We start from the raw sequence: 25,632 nt of genomic DNA, 5'->3' as shown, positions 1-25,632 counted from the left end.
CCTTTCTGGTGAGGCAGATGGTGAATGCCCCGCTGAAGGATGTCTTGAAGAGTGAAAAGATGAGTGTTGTGACGCTGATTCTGTCACTAGAACCACAGAGCCTTCTCCCGACCTCACTGATGTGGGCCTTGACGTCGGGCGTGTGACCTGCTCTGACTGAGCCCTTCTCAATGCTGACCTGGACCTCCTTCTCAACGTTGATGTCCGGCCTGGTGTTGGAACCGGTCTCTGTTCCTCAACGTCGAGTGCCTTGCAGATGATGCCGGAGTATCCCTTTGTCTTGACGTCGAACGTCGATGAGCCGTCAACGGCGGAGGGGTTCTGCTCCTCGATGCCGAACATCGTCGTGCTGATGAAGAGGAAAGGCCTCTGCTCCTCGACGCCGATCGTCGCCATGTTGACGACGGCGGAGGGCTCTTTTTCCTCAACGCTGATCGTCGCCGAGACGACGGCGGAGGGCTTCCAATTCTCAACGCCAATCATCGACGAGACGACGGCGGAGGGTTTTTGATCCTTGACACCGATCGCTGCCGGGTTGACGACGGCGGAGGACTCCTGATCCTCGACGCCGATGGACTGACGACGACGGAGGGGTACCCGCCCTCGACGCCGAACGTCGAGCTGATGATGACGGGGGACTTCTGCTCCTCAATGCCGATCGTCGCCGGGTTGACGACAGCGGAGGATCACGATTGTTCGACGTCGACGACGTAGCTGAATGACTGTCTTCTCGACAGCGAGCCCGCCGTTCATGGTCATTTCTTGGACAAATGACCCACCGGTGGTAGTTTTTTAAGCGCCGAACCCGACGCTGAAGCAGAAGAGCAAGGGACTTTGCTTCTGGATGGAGATCTCGCCCTCTTGGAGCCCTTCCTCACCGGTGACCTGCATCTGGAAGATGCCTTTTCTGCCAGCCCATAAAGACGGATCCTTTCTCGGTCTTTCTTTTAGAGCCATTTTGGATAGGGACTGGATATGAGGACAAGTCTTGGGGACATGGTCCTTAGGTAAACAAAGAATATAGACCTCATGAGAGTCTGACCTGGCCTTCTTTTTTTCACAAGAAGGGCAGGGGTCAAAAAAAGATGGCATTTTGAAAGGGAAAAATGCCCAAAACTGTAAAAAAAAAAGACAGAACCATACTTTAAAAGATGAAAGACGTCAAAGTAAGTCAAAAATGTGCAAAAAAGTGAAGATTATTTCTGACTAAAATCAGAAAGAAGTGGAGCTGTGTAACCAGGATCCTTCCTGAAGGACACGGAAAGAACAACTGACCTAACTGTCACCCCTGAGGCATGATGGGAAGCTGGGGGTCATGACTGCCTTAAAGGCACGGTGCCAGTTTATTTCTATGTTGCTATGAGTTAGCTTTTCAGCCTTTTTAGGCTATGTTTTCTGCAATGCAGCCTGGGAGCTGTCAATGTTTTCAGTCCTATCTGAGAGTTTGTGCTAAGTGCTAAGCATTAAAACAGTTTTTAAACATGTTCTGCTGTTGTTTTTAGCAGTTTCTAATGTATTCTTTATGATCTAATGGGAAGTCCTTACAGCATTATTCAGCTCTAGTTTGTGTTAAGCTGCATTTGCTTTTTATTATATATATATATATATGTATATATATATATAGAGATACATATATGTGGGTCACATATATGATTGTGTTTCTGGGGTTCCGCACATGGGCGGGAATATTCTAATGCTTATGACTATTGATGAGGAACCCCTGGAAGAAAACATGTTTTTTTTGTTTTTTTTTGTTCTAGGAGAATATCATCAGTATGTGAATCGAGATGACACATTTATCGCCATATTGTTTAGTCTTGTTGATACTTGCATGCTACAAGTTCAGCATTGTTTTATGAATAAAAATATATGATCGGCCATTAGCAACTATAAAAACCCAGGTATTTGACCATTAGAGGGACTAGAACGATCACACCAGAGATCAGGTTGGTTTGCCACTCTAGTCCGCCTCTGAACAGTTTGACCTCTCAATTGTAAGTTCCACAGGACAGGATGAGGCATAACATGTGACTTTACAGCATCTTTTTACTGCACATTTTACCTCTGCCCCACCTGTTTTCTCAGTACTATCTTAGGAATGTCTGTGGGTAAATTCATGGCTTTCTGCCGTGTTTGTGCACAACTCAGAATCCAGCAATAGGTACAAACACTTTTTGCACCCAATTTCAATTTGCCAAGGAGCTTGGACATTAAACAGTCTGCATTAGGTGGCTAGAGGTGGTTATCTCCCTATAATGTGTAATACAAGTGATGTCCCCTCAATTACAGGCCTGAGGTGTTGGCCCTATCAGTGCTCCCCATTGGATTCACACTCTGTTTATGAGCCGTGTCCCAGGTGGTGACCCTATGAGATCTCCCCATGGGATTCACTCTCTGTTTATGAGCTGTGTTCCCAGTGGTGACCCTATGAGAGCTACCCATTGGATTCACACTCTGTTTATGAGCCGTGTCCCAGGTGGTGACCCTATCAGAGCTCCCCTTGGGATTCACACTCTGTTTATGAGCCGTGTCCCAGGTGGTGACCCTATGAGAGCTCCCCATTGGATTCACACTCTGTTTATGAGCCATGTCCCAGGTGGTGACCCTATGAGAGCTCCCGTATTGGATTCACACTCTGTTTATGAGCCGTGTCCCAGGTGGTGACCCTATGAGAGCTCCCTATTGGATTCACATTCTGTTTATGAGCAGTGTCCCAGGTAGTGACCCTATGAGAGCTCCCAATGGGATTCACACTCTGTTTATGAGCTGTGTTCCCATTGGTGACCCTATGAGAGCTCCCCATTGGATTCACACTCTGTTTATGAGCCGTGTCCCAGGTGGTGACCCTATGAGAGCTCACTATTGGATTCACACTCTGTTGATAAGCCGTGTCCAAGGTGATGACCCTATCAGAGCTCCCCTTTGGATTCACATTCTGTTTAAGAGCAATGTCCCCGGTGCATAAGTGCCCTGTTTGGTCTTCTTCCGGGGCTGCTTTTATGAAGAGCATCTTCTCTGTAGACGGATTTGACCCTGAAGAGCACTGGAGCACTTTATAGAAATACAGTATATGCCAAAGGCATCACCAGTTTACAGCAGGCATACAGAGAAAGTGACTGCAATAAAGACACAGGGTGATGTTGACACCAGAGCTAAAACATAGTCTTCAGCCAATTACAGAGGACATATGTAGGCTTTTAAACCTGTGCAGAAGTATGAAAACAGGGTATGATGGGAAGGGTTGCTGATGGCTGCAGTGTCAACGGTAGGAGAGGGCCCTTGCAGAGACCAGTCCCGCCTCTTCTCTCCTATGGTGGCTTGTTGTTGCCATAGGTGTTGCACAGGGGCTATATGTGGAGTCATGAGGTCAGATTTGTAACTTCTCTCTAATACACTTGCCAACTGCAATAAGTTAGAAAGGTCGACAATTTCAGCTCTCTGGATTTCAAGAGTCATAAACGATAGCTAAATCATTGCACTCTTAAGGTATAAATCTAAAGCTGGAGATGAATGGTAAATGTGGTGCCTTCCTTTCCACAATGTTTCCATCTCCAGCCGGATGCCAGAAGAATCTAGACTTTTCCTGCATTTTGTTGCATACAAGGCTCCTCGCTCCCAGATCACTGAATCATATGACATCATATGACAGCAGGTTCTCACGTGTACGCTGACGATACCCAGCTGCACCCGAAGCTTCCAACCTCCAACCTTGTAACAGATGAGAACTGTCTCATTGTGAAAATAAGTCCCTGGGCACTAAACAATTTCCTCCCTACTCGTCTCAATCGGTGTATTGCACGCGTAGGGTAAACCCCGAGGTGTTCCCCTCTCCAATCGTAGATCTGTGCCAACCACCTTCAAATCAGTTAGATTCTCATGCCAAGTAGATACTAACGGTCAGTATCTACTTAGCATGAGAATTTAACTGATGGACAAGGTTTTCCCCTGAGGAAGGGACTACTACTTCCCGAAATGCCTTGGGCACATACAAGATTGATGTCTCTTATTGTTTGTGTAGTTAAACGAATGTAGTTATACTGCTTATGTTTAAAGAGTGATACCCATTATAATTGTATAATGTATATATTGTTGCATTGAATACATCAGTGATATATAAAGATAAGAAAAAATGAAGTTTGTTTAAACCAAATATGGTTGAAGTTGTTTTGTATTTACAATTCAATATGGTTTAAGAGATTTTGGGGTTTTATGACCTAGTGAACAGTGCACAGCAAGTTTACTAACTTTTAACAGTTTTCAACAGCTGACCAGACAATACCTAGCAAGGGGCAAGACTGGGAGAAGTGAAGCAAGTAAAGCCTCAGTGAGAGTCTGCGTGTGGGTCAGACTCCCTATTCCATGTTTCTAATTTGCTTGGACGACCTCGGGAAGACCTTCAGTGCTTGTGCTGGAGTCACACTTCATTCAGAAGAGATGGTTGTATAAAAAGGTGGTCAAGACTGTGGTTTCGACAGCGGCAAGATGGCTACGCCTTTAGCGAGCTTCACCGGCCAAACGCGAAAATCCTCCAACATCCGTAGTTGCAAGGAGATCTAATTGCACAGAAAGCAAGCTTATGATGTGTATTGATCTGAGAGCCAGCACTGCTGTTTTTGGATGGTCCCTGGAGCTCGATGCTCGTCTGGACTGGTGCTGGCGCCCCTGCTAGCTCCAGGCACTGCTGCTGTCTGTGGTGAGGCACATGCTGCACTGGGCCGGGCTGGTTAAAAGGCCTCCGACAGTGCAGGCAGGCTGCACTCATAGACCAGGGAGACCGGCCTGAATTGACGCGGAGAAATCTCGGTCCGGTTGGCTGCCGAGCGGCCGGACTGAAGAGAAGATGTGGCACGGTGCGGGAGGCTCCCGAACACTAATCAAGTAAGGTGCTGGTGCGGGGAGGAGGCACACCGCCAATACCCAACAACCCCCTGATGCAGCCTCGCGCTCGAGGGGTGCGGGAGCCACAGTGGCCGAGGAGCCTAAGACGGCTGGGCCCTGAAGACCACGAGCGCTGCAGAATCCGCACTGCGGGGCTCCCACACGACCCCAGGGCTAACCTAACTGGGCGATGTGACACACCTGGAAGCATACCTACGTTAGCGCGCCTGCTCCCCTTGCATGGCCACTAGTACTCGGCCCCTTAAAGCGTGGGGGTGAATTCCCCCCAACTTGTACTCCTGAACTGCACAGGCGCGCCGGGCCAAAGACAGCAAACCTACACCGCGCCACTGTCTCTAATCTGGCTGACATTGAGCGAGTAGCACAACCACGCTGAGTTCAACTTTGAGCGGGGAGAGGCCTACTGGGCAGAACACCACACCAGCCTGAACAAGGATCACCTAGCTAGCGTTGCCCCCCGCTTCCTCATGCTACTTGCACTTGCGGTGTGACCGCCAATGGCTGGACTGCCCAGAGAGGCCTATGAGCTTGGACAACTGACAGGCCGTGGTACACAGTCCTGCCAAGTATCACGCATCAGGTGTGACGCTCACGCATTTCAGTGCGGTGTTCCGCATCACCGCACTGAAATGCATTGTCACGCATTTTGCCAGTTCCAGCGTGCGCCGTGACCAGCAGCCTGTGCACCGGCTCTCTGTTCCCGAGAGACGTGCTACGTTGCTGGGCTGAGTAAACCATCATCAGTGCTCTCAGCTCTGGAGTGGCTGAGAGCACGGCTACAATGTATCATGAGACTCTGACTGCCCGGCAGATGCTGTGTAGTCCGTCGCCTAGTAACATCAATGTGGCGATATTCTGGCTGCAGCGCGCGGCTTACATAGTCACTGCTGGCAATTGGGGTGGGTTCGAGGGGGGGACTGCCCTTGCGCCTCTCAGCAGTTGATGCTGCTGTCAGTCATGGGGCACACCATGGGGCCGCCAGCATAATTAGTTATCCGGATGTGCCGGGGTAGAGTGCCGTCTGACGTCAGGAGGAAGAGAGAGGAAGTAATCAAGCAGCGACGGGGGAATCTGAGGCTGTGTGCTGCACGAGACTCAAGTGAGTCTCTCTCTCTCAATGGCTGCCCGCCGCGCGGCGCTAAACAGTCTGACACTGCAGGCAGCTGGCCGGCTCAGTCAGCAGGGTGGCCAGCCAGGCCAGCGCGAACGCGGCGCCCGGGGGCCAGGACAAGTGGCCCACACCAGCAGGCGCAGCCTGGAAGAACTGGGTTGCAGCAGAGAGAGTCAAGTGCTGCTCAATGCATGCAGGCAGCAGTGCAGGGCCAGTCAAGGACATCCACCGCATGATGTCTGAACTCTAAAAGTAAGTGATTTAGTCGACTAAGTCAGTGACAGTAACAGGTACTAGGTTAGCACATGGTGCAACTGACATCATGCATGCAAAAAATTTGGTAGCAAGATAAAAAGTGGCATTAAATGTGGAAAGTAACCCTGTGGTAATGAGGTAGCACTCAGGTCGGTATCAAAATCTATTTTTAGCAGTGAGCAAGGCTGTGTAGATCATGGTACAAAATTATAAAACCTCACTCTAAAACAGCACGTTGTCTACAGACTTTGAAACCGGGAAGCAAGTGATGTTGTATTAAAGAGTAAGATTTCTAAGCAACATCACTTTCCATTCTCGGCCTTCTATTTGGATAATTCCGAAGGTTTGGGTTTTGAACTGCTGCCTGTGCCAGCAATGCAGTATTGTTGCCTGAAAACTAGGACGGCTAAGGCAGTCTGTGTCATATGATTGGCCAGTTGTGAGTCACTCATATGATCAGCAAGAGCTGTTAACTTTTGTAGCTGCTTGTCCCTTGACATGCAAAGGCAGAAAGGCTGTGAATGTAGGAACAGTAGTTCTGAGGAAAAAAGAAATAAGAAGGGTTAGGCCATCCAGAAGGTGAGACAGGCAGCAACTACGCAGAGAGGTAAGAACTGCGGAGGAAACCCTTCTGCATTATTACAGACCACTCTTCCCCTTAGTCCTACAAAGCACTGTGCCAGGTATTCACATCCACTTGCCCGTAGCACCGTGACCCATTACTAAATAAATGAGTCATGATCTGAAAAAATAATTTCACATAAAAAGCATCGATCTGCGGGGCTGCTCTGTCTGATCATCCTTCCGGTGTCAGTTAGCCTGAGTCCTTGTGGTTTAGTTTCACCTCTGCAGTCACGTGATTTATCACAGTAGCAGGCGCAGGGCGCTGCCAGGCAAGCTCTGTCTGAGTCTCATAACTTGTGTAATATCATGGTTATGCATACCTTTACAGTACAGTCCGGTTACAAGAGGGAGCAATAGGGTTAGTGTCCTTCCATTTCTAGTGCTCTGCAACAGTTTCAAGAAGTTCTTGGAGTTTCTTGTTGCTCAAATGGCTGTAATTTCTGATATTTAGAAGTTTCCCTCGTCTTCAGTGCATGATTTATGCTCGCGAGAAAGTGTCACTCATAGTCGTTGAAATGGCACTCATAATTTCCATCAAGTTTTTTAAATGTAACATGGCAATCTGAAACCTTGGCAGCTATGGGTAAAACACGTGGCCTGCTGGGTGGACCCTGCCAACTCATTTCCCGCCTTGAGACCACTGTGCACTGCTACTGTCGACGCTCTTTTGGGTTGGGCCTCGTAGTTGCTGCCACAATGAGGAAAGTTGATGCCAAACAACCCAAGCTTACCTTTGAAGGACGCAGGACCAGCAGGGGTGGAGTTCCACCCCAGGAGGCTGGCGAGCAGACCACGCAGACGGATACAACTGAAGTGCAAGACAACAGAATATGCTCCCTCCTACGCAAGGTCAAATCCAGCCTAAAGACAATTGACTCTAAGATAGACCACTTGACATCCTGCCTTGACCAGGTCAAACAATGGGTGGACTCACATGATACCCGCATCACGCAGCTGGAGGCCAGGGTCTTGGACGCAGATGATACGGCCGTGGAAAATCGACAACAACTCCTGAAAATGGATAAAGTCCGAGAGATCATCCGCGCAAAGAATGAAGATCTCGAATCCCGCTTCAATAATATCTGCATCACGGGGATCCACGAGTCCACTGCAATCGTTAAAATGGAGACTTATCTAAAATCTTTTCTGCGTGAACTCTTTGGCACAGCCCTATCTGATCTCTTCATTGTCAAACGGATATACAGATCTCATGGCCCGTGGCCACCACCGGGGGCTCCTGCATGGCCAATAATAGCACGCCTGTTAAATTACTGCGACCGCAACTCCATTCTTTGGAAGGCGAGAGAATGGGACGAGGCTGACATCAAGGCAACACATTTTCATTTTACCCGGATTTCATACTGACTATGTAACCAGACTGAAGCGACTTCCTTCCTACCAAACGATTACTCCAACAACTGCACATCACATATGCCCTCCTGTACCCCGCCGAGCTGCGCTTCGACTCTGGAGACAAACCCTGATTCTTTACGGACCCTAAAGCCGCTTTGACATTTGTTAAGCAACTGCAAAAGTCTCTCCCCCCAGATCGACCTGAATCGTCCAAAGATGACTATGATGGACTCTGCCAAACAAAAAAACACAACGATCCATGCCATGTCCAACCTGCGGTAGACCTCAAAATTGATATGTTGCAGTGCCATAACTCTATATCATTATCCTGTTTCTGTTTAAATCTTTGTCAATTAACACTGTTCACATCCCTCCTCACTGAACTATAACGTTCGGCTACCCTGCCTCACAGGCAAGGGAAAGTCTGGCTGAGTCCTCGTACCCCATGGGAATAATTCTTGTGTTATGTTGGTATCTACCAAGTTGGGGCTCCTTGGGTGGGGGGCGGCATGATTCTTAACCTAGTTGGGGGGTTGGAGTGGGAGGGGGAGGGAGGGCCTTTATTAGGGGGTATGTTGTAGTAAAATCATGACCCTGGACTTTGTTCAACTGTTGCACCTGTTCAATTTTGAATATGACACCGATTACATTCAATGACACCCATACTATGCTCTATGACATACTGTCCCCCAACACCAGGATGGACAACGAACAGCACGATTCCACACCCCTACTGAATTCCGTGCATGACTGAGGTGGCCTTTTTGAAGTGGAACATCAGAGGCATGAACGACCACTGAAAAGCATGTCTCATACATACATGCTTTCTCCTAGATACACACCTTACAGCTGCTAGTGCAGCCAAACTGCTCTCGAGACAGGGGGAGACTCCTATTCCTCATTCTAATCTTAACTGTACAAGGAGAGTTACAATCCTATTTAGAAAAGGGTTACCTTGGCGCGATGCACAAACCCACATAGACACTGAAGGCAGATACGCGTTTTTGGCAGGGACTCTATACGCCCAGCCTATAATCCTGGCAGCTGTTTAAGGCCCGAATACAGATGACCCAGATTTCTACATCCATCTGTGGAAACTAATCTCCTCAAGTGGCCATCTTCCATTAATATGGGGCGGCGATTTTACCACTGCACCACAAGGCACACTGGACCCGTCGGGCACGCGTTTGAACCACCCCCAGGCTACCTCCACATTGCACACCCTCATGCAAGACAATATTTTAGTCAACGCCTGGCGACACTTGGTCACTCGAGATATTACATGCTGGGCCATGTTGGCTGAGCATTTGGCGCGCACTCTAGCGGACCATTCCCCAGTGTGCTTGAAAGTGCGAATCCCGCTGACCCCCCCCCAGGGCATGTTTGCATAGCGCCTACCCCCACCCACGAGCTTCATGATGCTGCTTTCAGGGAAGAACTGCTCAGCGCCATTACTGATTTTTTTTTAATTGAACACTGGGTTAGTGGACTTGCCCTCTACCCTCTGGCAGACCTTTAAGGTGGTAGTCCGGGGAGAATGCATCGCTAGGCAATCCGGAGTGCTCAGGTACGTTGGAGGCACCCTAGAGCGGCTGAAGAAAGAAATTAAACTACTAGACCATAGTTACATTAATGACCCCTCCCCCGCTACACTGGCAGACATAAGGCTAAAGATGACAGAATATCACACTGAAGCTGAGCGCGAGGTGACATGCCTCGGCTGCAAGGCCCAGGCCCACCGATATGGAGAGGGTGACCAGCCTGGAAAAACGTTGGTGAACCTACTGAGAAAGTCACATGCTTCCTCATACATTACTGCTGGACGACACTGCGGGACGAACTACGTTCCCCAGTTAAATAATCACTAGAACCCCATCATTCTATTCCCAACTTTACAAGGCTGGAGCTGAGATACCCCAGGAGGTCATAGAGCAGGATTTTGACTCTATTGAGCTGCTATGTCTCAGTGACAAACACCGCGAATACCTAGACGAACCATTCACTACTGAGGAGATAGCAAAGGTTATCGCTGGCCTTTCGGGTGATAAGGCACCCGGATCAAATGGACTGATGCCCACGTTCTATAAAGAATATGCACCTATCCTTATTCTCCACCTTGCCAAAATGTACAATTAATCCGTCATGCTTCACCAATTTCCTACTACTCTCCGCGAGGCACTGATCACTCTCATCCTTATGCCTGATAAAGTGCCAGAACGCTGTGATTCATATTACCTAATATCATTAATAAACACTGATAATCTACATATATATAAATGAATATATGTCTGTCTGTCTGTTTGTCCTTTATGCATTACTACACCATTCATCCGATTGCCATGAAACTTTAGGAAGTTGTTGAGTACTCTCCCGCGAAGGTTTCTGGCATAATTTATTTTTAAAGATCGGCCCCCCAGGGCCCTCATAATCTTCGAATACTGAATTTGCAACCATGACTTTACAACGATACAAGACTTTCAGTGAAAAAGATGATGAACAATGTCATCGAAGCTACAATTTTGAATGGGAAATTCAAGGGGGAAGATGTACTGTTGCTACGTATTCCAATGATCCCAACAGATATGCCATTTGAATTCAAACGTTTACAGTTTCCGGTGTGACTCGCTTTTGCAATGACCATCAACAAAGCACAAGGCTAATCGCTGCAAGTGTGTGGACTAGATTTGGAGAATCCGTGCTTCTCACATGGACAACTGTATGTGGCCAGCTCACGCGTCGGAAAACCTTCTGATTTATTCGTGTACGCACCAGACGATAAACAAAAAATATTGTGTATCCACAAGCACTCGAATAAATAAATAGAATTAAAACGACACTGAAATGTTTTCCATATTAAAATGAATAAATTTAAATAAAAATGACACAATGTAAATTGAATGTTATCATAACAAATTTACTTGAATTTCCTTTCTTCTGAGATCGCAGCAACGCGCGACGGGTAAGCTAGTAACATATATGCGAAACAGCTGGCCAACTGACTTCTCCCTCTTATACCTTTAATAGCTCGCCCAGACCAGTCGGTCTTTATTCCGGGCCGCGCCATTTCCCACAACGACAATCTTTTCTATAATGAACCAATTCAACCCCGATTTGCCAGCGGTGGCGGCCTTGTTGGACACCACTAAGGCATCTGATTAATTAGAATGGCCCTTTCTCTTCTCTCTTCTTGGCCGCTTGGGCCTCAGTCCAGCCTCTATTCCTTTGCCACTCACTTCCCACTTCTTTAAAAGGCTATGCTCCAACATGATCCCTCTAATATGGGCCGATCGACAGCCGCGCATTGCCTATGAAACCTTGACGCAGCCCTTCTCGTGCGACAAGATGGACGCTCCAAACTTTAAGCTCTATGCACACTGCGCATAGGCCAGCTTCCTCCATTTTTGGCAACACCCAACGCCCTTCCAGCCGCACCTTGCAGTGGAGACGGATCTCGCATTCCCCGAGCCGCTTCAAACGGCATTGTTCCTGCCATACACGGCCACCAGAAGTCAAAGCAACATAGTTGAATGTATGCGCTGGGCATGAGAGGGAATCCGCAGACACATAGGTGACACAACCCTGCACGTGCCGGAGATGCACCTAGAAAATAATCCCTCCTTTCCCCCACTATATACCATTAGTATGGCGCAACAGGCTTCGACACTGGGTAAATGCACTAACGCTGACCTCTATCCCAATGGACAGTTTCGTCCTCTCCCCGAAAACACAACTCCGCTAGACAACTGTCCAAACACTGGCTGGCAGACGCAGCACACTGCCAGACATACCTGAGCGAATACTGGAACCTAATGCTCTTGGCAATTAGGCTGCATGATATCTTGACCCCCTCGTGACTTACCTCCGACAATTAGATGATACTGAGAGCGGCCATGAACAAAGGTGCAATCCCCTAACCGTAACAGGCCTGCAACCCTATGATAGGGAAATGTTATGACTGATGTACATGCCAGCCTAAAATGATGTTTGTATGCCCGGATATTTATTAAGTTACCATGTCTCCCCGACGTGCCATCATCATGATGATGCTCAGAGCTAAAGACCAAACTGGGTAACTGAATGCATTAAATGTAGCATGCTATATTCTCAATACAGTTTAAAAAAAAGGTGTTCAAAAGGGCCTTTGTGGGTGTATATACATTAGGACAAATTGTACCCTCACTGGCCCTCCCACAGTGTTGGGCACAGTACTGATGACTTTTAGGCTACTAGCTAAAACGATCACGAGTCTCCGAAGGGCAACAGATCATGTTGCACACCTCACTGTGAGACCGCGTCACGCAGTTCACATGACCCCTGCATTGAAGAGTCTACACTGCCCACTGATAAAAAGAGCGAACTCACTTTAGTTCTGCACAGGGGGGCTCAAGATCACCTAATTAACATCTCTGCAGACAAAACACCTCTGAAGCTGCAGGACACCTAACCTGCAAACACAGCCAGTAATTAGAGGGTTCCTGCACTCTCAAGGCGCCACCATTTGCAAATCCCCACATCCAGCTCAACCCCACAGATGATTTACTGTTTTGAAATCTACTCGTTGATGACGGGTGCCCTGCCCCCAGCATCCTCACTCATGATGTTAGGATCACTTGTTCCTAGGCTATCGTCTTCCCACCAAAACCTTATTAGCGCTTTCAAATGACAGTCAGGTAGCATTGGGAGTGACAAAAATATGCAGATATGCCACATAAATACAATAAATAGCTATTAATCCCTTGCAGAGAGCATAATGATATGAATAGGTAAATTCATATCCAGAGGAAGCAGGAACTCACCCATGCTCCAGCTTCAAACACAAACTCTACAAATCTGCATTCCCATCAGCCCCAAACTATACAACTTTATTTTTACTTTAGAATAAAGCCCCCCAGCTTTATGTTCCCCCCACAGTCCTAGGAATTTCAGCAGGCCTTATGCCGTTTGATACATACAACGTTGCAAGACTTCGAGGATCTGCGCCTTGTAAACCACAAAACCGTTCAGCTCTGGAGACTCCACCACCTTGACTTTGTATCCTGAAAAGGAGAGTGTTGGGGTTAGTAGAGAAGGAAGGCTTTGGGACTTGGTCACTTACAATTCATTTATTTCAACATTGCCAGAAAACCGGGAGGTGCCATGACAGGAGGGTGCCTCTGAAAGACTGGTAGAGGTACAGAGAGTCGGCCTCGTCAGGTCTCTGAAAGAGCATTTGTCCTGGGAGCTAACAAGCACTTCCTGGATCAAGCCAACACACCCCAGTGTTCATGCATGTAACCAGTGCTTAATTTGAGCCAGTGGTTGCTGTTGGGGACACTGGCACCTATTTTAGGGACTAGCACTTTCTTTTCCACCTCAGACATTTACTGAGCGCAACACAGGGAAAACCACCAAAAGAATAGAAACGGAGGAAGATAAATATGGGAAAAACCGTCACAAAGGGAGAAAGCAGGAAGCTGCAAGGATAAGATAAAGGTGCAGCTGTGTCTGATAGTGGAGAAAAGAGGCATTAGGTGGATATAGGACTAAGGGCAATATGTATCAAGAAAGTATTTTGCATTTCCTAAATAGCGATTTTTAAGGAATCGCTATTTAGGAATTGCAAAATGGTATGTATGAAAAAAATCTCTATTTTTTATCGATTCCTTAGTCTTCCTTATTCGCAATTAAGGAATATTTTCCAATGCATTCCTATGGGCCAGGAGGCCCATAGGAATGATTGCTAAATAATTCTCAAATTGCGATTTCGCAATTTGCTAATTGCAATTTGAGAATTATTTCAAGGGTGCAGGGGTGTCTCAAAGACACCCTACTGCACCCTTGAAATCTACATGTGTGTGCATATGGCGCACATACATGCCCTATGGGCATGTGTGTGCATCACATGCCACCTTTAAAAATGCCAAATTGTGCATTTTTAGAAGAATTCACAAGTTACCATCAACTACAAGTTGGTGGTAATTTGCGAATTCTTAACCTAAATTCGCTAGCCAAAAATGCTACATACATAGCATTTAAGGAATCGCAAAATTGCGATTCCCTAAATGCTATGGCAAAATAAGGATTCGCACAAGTTTTCAATTGCTTATTTTGGGAATGTTTCATACATCCCAAAACATGCAAAAAGGCCGTTTGCGATTCGCAAAGGCCAAAATTCTGCGAATTTCGGCCTTTGCGAATCACAAAAGGCTTGATACATATCGCCCTAAGATCCTAGTCAGGCTTTTGCGCAGAACTTCGGGCACCAGCACTCTTTCTTTTACAAACTAAGCACTGCTTGGAGTCAATATGTTATGTATACACATTCCAGACAAGCAAAGGTTGTTTAATCTCCTTTATAGCCTCTTCCAGTCTGCTGAAATCCTCTGTGTAAGGGCCTGAGCCCCTCAGCCTCATAAGGACCCTAAAGTTGGCTTTAACAGACTCAGTCAGTCATTCATAGTACAGGGACTCCAGAGGCTCCAGTCTAAAGGTCACATTTAAAATAATAATCACATAGCGCAGCAAGCCACCTTGCTGCACTGAGCTATAGGAAAAGGGCAGGTATGTGCTGCAATTAGCATTTTATATTTCTTTCCCTGTGCTGGCGCACAATGTGCTGACTACCGCCAATCCATGCATTAGAAGCAGGATTGTTTTTATGCAGGAAGGAGCGGCTTCCAGCACAAAAACAATCCTCTGAGGTAATTTCCTTCTTCCATGTGTGCTGCTGAATGCATTCTGACCCATTCCCAGGTCTACCAACAATGTTAAATCTGGGAATGCACCAAAATCCATGGGTAAATGCATAGGAACACCTACGCTCCATCCAGGGATCGCCTCCCTAGGGTAGAGTAACGCAATGCAGCGACTTGAGATTTATGAAGTCACACAGCGTCACACAAGGTGGCCTTGCGTGTCTTTTATAAATCAGACTTAAGAGTTGCGTCACTTTGCGCGCAGTTGCGTGGTGCAATGGTGACTCAACTCTGATAAATTTGGCTCCAACTGTTCTCAAAATCCAATCTCTGTTTCTCTAAGCCTACCCTTTACCCATCCTTCCCCCTCACTTACCATAGTTGACTCTGGGGCTGTAACAGGCATGCTTGTGTCGGGGCTCCACGTCATCTTCTATGCTCAAGGTCGTAGTCTTTTTAGGGCAAGGGCCTTTAAAATAAACACAAACCCTTCATAAGTCATGTTTTGATCCAAGTACAACAAGTTATTGACTTTGCCATGAAGGAGAAGGATCATATTTTAGACTTATGGCTTGATATCAGTGTGCAGATTCATGCTCTCACCTACCTTTCCATCAAATGGTTAGATCATCTTGACCTTAATTTCTACATCAGCTTTCCACACCCAAGGGTAAAGGGAAATAGCTTATACTATATTTTGTCACCTCTAGACGTATATCCATCGAATCAACTTAAAACTGTATTTCTGGATTTACTGGGGAAAGTAGGTAGAAGTTGCCCCTTTATCAAAATCTCAGGCATAATCTCATATAGCCCCAAAATACCCCATCGAACCGAGGCCCATTCTGAGTCCACCCCCCCAGTAAATTATTTTTACCCCTCTACTATGAGTTGCCCAGGCTGGGATGGGGAACAACACGTGGGTCCATTCTAATACACATTTTCTGTATTATTGCCCAATTTCCCCAGAGTAAATTATTTCAGGTCCACATCTGGATTCAGGTAGTTGTGCCTAAGTACGGATTTATCAAAAAACTCACAATGACAACTGTGTTCTAAATATGTTGTACCTGGGTGTATATCACAACATAGGCCGCACATTTATCGACTCAACGAGGTTGACTTTCACTTATTATCAAAGAAAGCTATGCACTGGGAAGTATATATTTACTATTGATTCCACACCTGCTTATCTTGCCGATATTTTGCAAGTCCATGCTATGGAGTCAATAGAAGTGCAGGTCATTATTTAAACTTCAGAATTATGGCAGAGTACTGCCGAACCCTAATTAAACGACGTCAACTGCTGGGTAAACAGCCATTACAACCCAGCTGTTTCACTGTATACCATTACATCGCAAACGTTACAACGCATGCGATGTAACAACACATAGCCATTACAACGCATGTTATTACATGGCATGCGCTTTTACAATGCATGCGATGTAATGGCGATCCACCTTGTTGTGGAGAAACTGAGGCTCTTCCGTTTCCTCACAACGACGTGCATCGTGCACTGCCCCTCAGCCGGCATGAAGCTGAGCAGGAACCAGGGAGAGGAACCACGAGGAGTGCGAGGTAAGGGGTTTGACCTGGGGGGGGTAGTGTTTTAGGGTTTAGGGTAGTGCTGTAGTGTGTGTGTAGTGCAGGGTAGTGTTTTAGGGTTTAGGGTAGTGTCGGGGGTCGTGCAGGGTAGTTTTTAAGTGTAGGGAGCGGACTGGGGGTCGGGGGAGGGTCGTGCTGGTGGTCGTGTTTTAGGGTTTAGGGTAGTGCTGTGGTGTGTGTGTTGTGCAGGGTAGTGTTTTAGGGTTTAGGGTAGTGTCGGGGGTCGTGCAGGGTAGTTTTAAGTGTAGGGAGCGGATTGGGGGAGGGTCGTGCTGGTGGTAATGTTTTAGGTTTTAGGGTAGTGCTGTGGTGTGTGTGTAGTGCAGGGTACTGTTTTAGGGTTTAGGTAGTGTCTGGGGTTGTGCAGGGTAGTGTTTAAGTGTAGGGAGCAGACTGGGGGTCAGGGAGGGTCGTGCTAGAGGTAGTGTTTTAGGGTAGTGCCGTGGTGTGTGTGTAGTGCAGGGTAGTGTTGTTGGGTTTAGGGTAGTGTCAGGGGGTCGTGCAGGGTAGTGTTTGTGTAGGGAGTGGACTGGGGGTCGGGAGAGGGTTGTGTGGTGGTAGTTTTTTAGGGCTCAGGGTAGTGCTGTGGTGTGTGTGTAGTGCAGGGTAGTGTCGTGGTGTTGTGCAGGGCAGTGTTTAAGTGTGGGGAGCGGACTGGGGGTCTGGGGAGGATCGTGCTGGAGGTAGTGTTTTAGGGTAGTGCTGCGGTATGTGTGTAGTGCAGGGTAGTGTTTTAGGGTTTAGGGTAGTGTTGGGGGTCATGCAGGGTAGTGTTTAAGTGTAGGGAGCGGACTGGGGTTTGGGGGGATTGTGCTGGAGGTAGGGTTTTAGGGTAGTGCTGTGGCGTGTGTGTAGTGCAGGGGAGTGTTTTAGGGTTTATGGTAGTGTTGGGGGGTCGTGCAGGGTAGTGTTTAAGTGTAAGGAGCTCACTGGGGGTCGGGGGAGAGTTGTGCTGGAGGTAGTGTTTTAGGGTTTAGGGTATTGCCGTGGTGTGTTTAGTGCAGGGTGGTGTTGTTGGGTTAAGGGTAGTGTCAGGGTGTCGTGCAGGTTAGTGTTGATGTATGGAGAGTACTGGAGGTTAGGGAGGGTCGTGCAGGGGTACTAAATTAGGGTTTAGGGCAGGGCAGGGTAGTGTCACTTACATTGCATACTTTTAACATGAGTATAGGTTTACCACGCATGCCTTAGCATTGTAATGGTATACGTGGTAAAAGCATATGCGTGGTAAAAGTATGCGATGTAATGGCATGTTGTTGTAATTGCAACGCGTAGTAATACACGCGTTGTAATGGCACCCATTGTAATGGCACGCGTGGTATTAGTACGCTTTGCAATGAGTCAAATTCCAACTGCTGTATCCTAATCAACCAATGTCAACTGGCGAACCCTAATCAACCGACATCAACTGCTGTACCCTAATCAGCCGACTTCAACTGCCGAACCCTAATTAACCAATGTCAACTGCCATACTGTAATCAACTGCCCTCAACTGCTGTACCCTAATTAACCTACATAAACTGCCATACCCTAATAAAGAATTTTCAATTGCCGAACCCTAATAAACCGACGTCAACTGCTGAACCCTAATTAATGACATCAACTACCATGCCCTAATCAACCAATGCCAACTGCTGTACCCCAATTAACTGACACCAAATACCATACCCTAATCAACCGACATCAACAGCTGTACCCTAATTAGCCAACGTCAACTGCCTTACCGAATTAACCAACAACTGCTGTACCCTAATCAACCGACCCGAATCTACGAATACTAGTGTTGAGGCTTCTACACTTTCAGACCTTGCTATAAACAACTTTGACATATTTGTACATGTTATGGGCACTATTTATTTATTTATTTTATTTTATTTTGAAAGTTTTATATAGCGCGAACAAGATCTTTGCAGATATCAGAGCGCTTTACAGAAGAAGGTTATAGCATGTGAGTACATATCAATTGGGGTGGGGAAGGTACATGTGGGAGCATAGTTGGACTCAACAGCAGATTCAGGTCAGACAGATGCATCCAGATACAGATACAGATACATATACATAATAATGATACAATTAGGAATATATACGTATAATAATACCACTGTAAGATGCAGACACCCTATCTTCGTCTGGCGAGTAAATATATGTGGTAGCACTCGGTGCATCCAGGTGAGGAAAAAGTGGAATGTGTAGGATACAATTAGGAATATATACCTATAATAATATCACTGTAAAATGCCGACACCCTATCTTCGTCTGGAGTGTAAATATATGATGTAAATATATGAGGTAACATCGGTGCATTACAGGTAAGGAAGAGTGAAATGTGCAAGATCCAACTGGGAATATAATGCCCCTGTAAATAAAATACCCCTGTGAACATATAATATAATAGCATACGGTATAGCAACATATTATACCACTGTAGAAAGGCAGACACTCAGTCCTGAGGAACGTTAAATTACAGAGAACAAGGTGTAAGTGTAGGTATAGTACTGATAGTATATAAGGGCAGGATACAAGTGCAGACAGCAATTACATGAATCAAAAATCACAGATCAAAGTGACATTAATTAGCAACCAAGAAATATGAGGTAGCAAACTGTGCATTACCAATGTTCAAAATACAGGTAGGAGTGACACTAGAGAGCAATCAAAATATATGAGGTAGCAGTCTGTGAATTACAAATGTTCAAAATACAGGTAGAGATGACCCTAGAGAGCAGCCAGACATATATGAGGTAGCAGTCGGTGCAATACAGGAGAGAAGAGTGAGAATGTGTGCAGGCTGCAGAACTGTGTAGAATAGTGCAGAATACAAAAGAAGAATGCGATATATGGGAGAGCAATCGGTGCATAACAGGAGAGGAAAGCGGGGATGGGTGTAGGTTGCGGAAATGTGCAGAATAGTGCAGAATACAGGTTCAAGTATACTGCTGATCGAATATAAGAGCAGAACACAGATGAAGCCAGTAGTGTACATGAGTCAAAAATCAAAAAATCGGAAATGACATTAGTTAGCAACCAAGGTATCTGAGGTAATAGTCTGTGCATTACAGGTGTTAAAAATACGGGTAGAAGTATAATACTGCATTGATAGGTATAAGAGGTGTTTTGAACATTACAAATGTTCAAAATACAGGTAAAGTTAAGTCTGTGGTGGGTGGGATTGGTATATAAAGGCCAGTTCTTAGGTTATGTTCAGATGGCCTCCCGAGTAGCACATGCAGAAACCAGCGTCTTTTGTAGTAGTCCTTTGTCTGTTGTTGAAGTCCTTTAGAGAGTTAGGTTTCCCTTTCTACTCTAGGGCAGGTCTGGTTAGTCCATCATCTATGTTAGTTGGTGGGGAGGAGAAGGTACAGCTCCAGTGATGCAAGGAGGAGAGGAGCGCGTCTTATCTCTATTTTGGTGACCCCTGAGCTCATTGGTATGTAGCCTCATGGTCATCTGGTGGGCAGTGGAGGAGATTTATGGCTCTTCTTTATGGCCCCCGCCATTTTAGTTAGTGGAGAGTGCAGGGACCGCTTTGAACACAGCATTAATTTTGAATGCCAGGTCCGCTGTGTTAGACCATTCAGAGCATTCATAGTAGTTATTTGCGTGTCTAAAACTTCAGGAACCTCATGAACACCGTGCTCACCATGCAGCAACAGTGTTAATCAGGACAAGCAACTCCCCAACTCGCCTGTGCAGACATTGCATTTGGGAGCATACTAACTTATACTTGTGCGCCAATTATTGGGGGGGGGGTGGCGGAAGGGCATCTGACTGAGAGACACGATGTGAGCAATGATCCACGATCTCACCGAGAGTCTCACGGGGGTAGGGTTGTCCTCGCTCACCTGCACTCGTTCAGACCTATTAAACTTCAGAATGTTTCCTGGACACATGCTAACCTCTGTGGGTATGCAGATACCATTTTAATTAAGACGGGACTTCATGTTCGTCTCACACTAGGAACACTACAAGTTATTGTATATCAAAAGAACCATACTCAGGTTTGAGCACATAATGGACAGCTGGATTAGGCCTCTCACACCTGCCCTGAGCCAACTGGCCATATACAGTGGTCAATGTTTTTCAGTAGGAAAGTCGAGGGTCTGAAACACATCCTATGTCCACCTGTGCCAAGAACTGCTTAACTAAGCTTACAGCATTGTTCAAGACTTTTCAGTTTGTCCTATAATATTCTCCTGAAGCATTAAAGCACATCAGTTAAAGACGAATATATTAAGTATGAAACTCATTTATGAGCACCGATGAGCACTGGGCAAGCTCCTGGGAAAGAGTGTAGCCTCCCACTCTCAGGGTGGTTTAGGGTTCTACGTTCTCAATGTGCATCTGCTTCACTATTGTCCAATGCCTTGTAAATTCCATGTGTAGAATTTAGGCATCTGGGATTTCAGAAAACTCACTTCAAAGAATTGTGGAATACATATTAGAGACAATGTTCCCCAGATGAATGGCAAAAAGGCATGTGAAGCACTGGCAACAGGATTTTGTTGTTCGTGAACCAGAGAGAGGGTATGTTTGGGTGTGCACAGGCCACTTTCATCTTTACAATTCCATCCTGACCGGCACCTCGACTCACTTGATTACAAACTCGCCACCTGAATGGATTTTGGAACACCGATGTAAGGTACCATCAGACTGCAGACAAAGAAGTGCAAGAAAGAAAAAAAAGAACAAGGGAAAAGGCCTTCTCCATCCTTGCACCCAGGACCAGGAACAACATCCCTGTACGCTTCAAAACTGAATGCCTCAACTTTAAGGGTATTTTGGCCAATGGGACACTTTAATAGATGCATTTGTGGGGAGCCAAAAGCACAGTTTTTACAATCTTGGTGGTGGTGAAAAGATCGATTCAAGGTATTCCCCATTTTTGGAAGATACCTTGTGCTACCGCTAAATATAAATGCCGCTCAAGATCCTCTAGGCGTCGGTAGCTGAGTTTGTCCACCCTGATGTTTAGAGATCCTGCCAAGTGGTGAACCACAAGTAAAATACCGTGGTTTTCCAGCCAATTTCAGAGGCATAAGGCATTCTGGCAAAGGGTGCACGAGTCCACTCTACCTCTGTTGCAATAACACATGATAGTGGTGGTGTTTGTGAGCACCTGCACCAGCGTCCCTTTGATGAATGGTAGGAAGGCCATCAACGGCAAGCGGCTGGCCTATAAATGCAGGAGGTTGATGTGGAGCAAGTACTCTGATCTCCACCTCTCTTAAGAGGCTGCTCTTACCCATTGGCAAGGTTTCAGCCACCACTGTTAGCTTTGTGTGGGGTAGGAAGAGAGGTCTGTTGCTGACGCAATCGCTGTGCAGCAACCACTATTACGGATGTATGACGTTACAACGCGAGATATTACAACGCATTCTGTTACAACGCATTTTTTACAACGCAGGATCCATTACATCGCATGGCATTACAACGCATGACATTACATAGCAGATGCTATTACAACGCATGCCATTACAATGTAAGTATATCTTTAAAAAAAAAATTGTAATTAATCTAATTTAATTAATTTAATTTAATTTATTTAAATTAACTAATTTTAAAATTGTAATTAATTTAATTAAATTAATTTAATTTAATTAATTTTAAAATTATTATTAATTTAATTTAATTAATTTAATTTAATTATTTTTATTTAATTTTTTTTATTTAATTAATTTAACATCGTTTTTTTAAAAACCCAAAAATACCCCTGTACCTCAAAACCCAAACCTAGCCCTGAACCCTTAAAATACCCCTGTACCCCAAAAACCAAACCCAGCCCTGAAACCTAAAAATACCCCTGTATCCCAAAACCCAAACCCAGCCCTAAAACCTAAAAATACCCCTGTACCCCAAAAACCAAACCCAGCCCTGAAACCTAAAAATACCCCTGTACCCCAAAACCCAAACCCAGCCCTAAAACCTAAAAATACCCCTGTACCCCAAAACCCAAACCCAGCCCTAAAACCTAAAAATACCCCTGTACCCCAAAAACCAAACCCAGCCCTGAAACCTAAAAATACCCCTGTACCCCAAAACCCAAACCGAGCCCTAAAACCTAAAAATACCCCTGTACCCCAAAACCCAAACCCAGCCCTGAAACCTTAAAATACCCCTGTACCCCAAAACCCAAACCCAGCCCTAAAACCTAAAAATACCCCTGTACCCCAAAAACCAAACCCAGCCCTGAAACCTAAAAATACCCCTGTACCCCAAAACCCAAACCCAGCCTTAAAACCTAAAAATACCCCTGTACCCCAAAAACCAAACCCAGCCCTGAAACCTAAAAATACCCCTGTACCCCAAAACCCAAACCCAGTCCTAAAACCTAAAAATACCCCTGTACCCCAAAACCCAAACCCAGCCCTGAAACCTAAAAATACCCCTGTACCCCAAAAACCAAACCCAGCCCTGAAACCTAAAAATACCCCTGTACCCTAAAACCCAAACCCAGTCCTAAAACCTAAAAATACCCCTGTACCCCAAAACCCAAACCCAGCCCTGAAACCTAAAAATACCCCTGTATCCCAAAACCCCAAACCCTGCCCTAAAACCTAAAAATACCCCTGTACCCCAAAACCCAAACCCAGCCCTGAAACCTAAAAATACCCAAACACCCCAAAACGTATACCTCAGTACCCCAAAACATATACTCTTATACTCATACTTATTTTTAAAAATTACTTAAATTAATATATTTAATTTATTTTTTTTTTATTTCAAAATTTTTTTTATTGAAATGAATAAGGTAAGTTTCGCATATACATGGTATACATTAGTGCCCGGTGGTGCCCCGAGCCCGAGAGAGAGAAAGAAGAGAGAGAAAAGAGAGAGGAGAGGGGGGGGGGGGGGGGGCGCTATCGTTTTAGGTATTCGTCTAGAGCCGCCCACATGTTCACTTTGGCTGTGTGGTTCGCTGCCTTGTGTTTGGCAGTGATGTTGTCTGCTGCTCGGAGGAATGTTACCCAGTTGAACCAGCGCTTGAAGGTGGCTTTGCTGGCGGTCTTCCAGTACTGCAGAATATTTTTGACCGCTGCCGTTAGGAGCATGTCAACCAAATCTCGCATTTCTTTGGATTCGAGTTTTGGCTCTAGGAAGCCGGTGACTATCCCTGCAAGCCCTCTTTGCATCTGGCAGCCAGTGATCGAGTCTATTAGGTCGTATACTTTTCCCCAGAACGCTTTGATTTTAGGGCATTCGTATAGCATGTGGGCCAGGTCTCCCCTTGCTGTGTGGCAGTTCCAGCACTCGCTGTCGTCAGTGGCCCCTACTCTCTCTAGTTTCGCCGGTGTCCAGTGTAGTCTGTGTAGTACCCAGAATTTTGTTTGTGCTAGCTGTGGTGTGATCTTGTTTTTGGACGCCGATGTCCATAATTTGGCCTTCTCTTCTTCACTCAGTGGTCTGCGGATGGTTCCCTCCCAGAACGCTATCGTTTTGTCATTAAGGGTGGTGGTGCGTGGTGTGATTATTTTGTAGATCTGCGCTGTTTGGTGGCCTGTTGCGTTGAGGTTCTGTGCGTACTGTATGATGGTTGGTTTGTGTTTGGAAAGGTTTGCCTTGGTGATGGCTGCTTTGATTCTCAGGAACTCGTAGAATTCCTTGTCTGGCAGGCCCGTTGTGTGTTGGATCATCTTGTAGGTGAGTGGGTTGTTCCCTGTCTCTAGTTGTGCCGGTGTGGTTATGCCTCTGCTTAGCCATTCTTTGCTGCCTAGCGTTTTCCCTTTGTATGTGATCTTGGAGTTGTACCATAATGACTCCCATTTGGAGTTCCTGATGCTTACTTCTAGTTCTTTATCTAATCTTAGTAGGGCTATTTTCGTGTTCCGTATTATTGAGTTTTTGGCTTCTGGATGTTTGTTTGCCGTGAGGGCCATTATTGGGTCAGCTCCCCCTAGAATGCTCCTCTCTAGCTCGAGCCATACTGGCACATAATCTGGTGTTGGCGCTAACCAGTGTAGCCCTTGTTTGGCCAGACATGCTGACTGGAAGGCCTTGTAGTTTGTGAGGTTCAACCCCCCTTGTTCTTTTTTCAGCCTGAGTTTTGCTATACTTATTCTGGGTTTTTCCCCCCCCCATAGGAACAGGTTAATGGCTTTGTCAATTTGTTTGTGGAAGTCTGTCGTTAGTGATAGCGGTAGCATGGACAGGGGGTAGTTGAGCATTGGGGTGATCATCATCTTAACCGTCTCTACTCTCCCCCACCAGCTTACGAATTTGGGACCCCAAGTGTCCAGTTTCAATTTGATCTTTTTCAGCATTGCTTCCTCATTATGCTCTAGTGTCGATCTGAGGTCTCTCCCAAAGAGGAGCCCCAGATATTTTAGGGGCTTAGTTTGCCACGCCAGGCCTGAATTGCCTAGTACTGCTCTGGTGGTATGGCAATTCATGGGTTTGCATTCTGACTTGTCCTTGTTGAGTTTATACCCTGAGACGCTTGCATATTCCTCTATTGTTTTTACCAGTGCCCCGATTGATTCCCGTGGGTTGTTTGTGGTGATGAGTATGTCGTCCGCATAGGCTGCGAGTTTGAAGGCATGACCCTCCACTTCCACACCTGTGATCTTCGTGTTTGTCCTGATCATGTGGAGAAGGGGTTCGATTGCCAGAAGGAATAGTCCTGGCGACAGGGGGCAGCCTTGCCTTGTCCCTCTGCTTAGGGTGAATGATTCCGATGCTGCTGCGTTCACTACCACGCGAGCTCGGGGGTTTTTGTATAAGGACATTATCATTCCCCTGTATTTGTCTCCAAACCCGAATTTGCGCATGCATTCATTTAGGAATGGCCATGAGACTCTGTCGAAGGCTTTTTCTGCGTCTAGTGCAATCATCACTGCCTTCTCTGTACTCTTTGCCGTGCGGTTTATTAGGTGGCAGAGCAGTCTAGTGTTGTCCTGCGAGAGCCTATTCCTCAGGTATCCCACCTGTGTTTTGTCTATGAGGGTGGGTAGGTACGCGTTTATTCTGGCTGCCATGACTTTCGCGTATATTTTACAGTCAACGTTAATTAGGGATATCGGCCTGTAGTTTTGCGGGAATTGTGGGTCCTTCCCTTCTTTGGGGATGACAATGATGTTTGCCTCTGCCATTAAGTCTGTCATCCTTCCTTTCTCGGCG

The 25,632-nt window shown here is 46.2% G+C and overlaps 1 protein-coding gene across 1 annotated transcript in view; it reads right to left on the bottom strand.

Annotated features, from left to right (window-relative positions):
• Window positions 1-25,632, bottom strand: part of LOC144756224 (complement C4-like) — a 1,111,910-nt gene that overhangs the window by 81,768 nt on the left and 1,004,510 nt on the right. Inside the window, exons 38-39 of the mRNA XM_078645841.1 lie at window positions 15,293-15,385; window positions 13,195-13,278 (exon numbers count right to left, since the gene is read on the bottom strand). Coding sequence (XP_078501967.1) covers window positions 13,195-13,278; window positions 15,293-15,385 — 177 coding nt within the window. The remainder of the gene's footprint in view (window positions 1-13,194; window positions 13,279-15,292; window positions 15,386-25,632) is intronic.

Source organism: Lissotriton helveticus, chromosome 5_1 (genome assembly GCF_964261635.1).
Source record: "Lissotriton helveticus chromosome 5_1, aLisHel1.1, whole genome shotgun sequence".
Lineage (NCBI taxonomy): Eukaryota > Metazoa > Chordata > Amphibia > Caudata > Salamandridae > Lissotriton > Lissotriton helveticus.
This window is presented reverse-complemented; position numbering and strand designations above follow the sequence as displayed.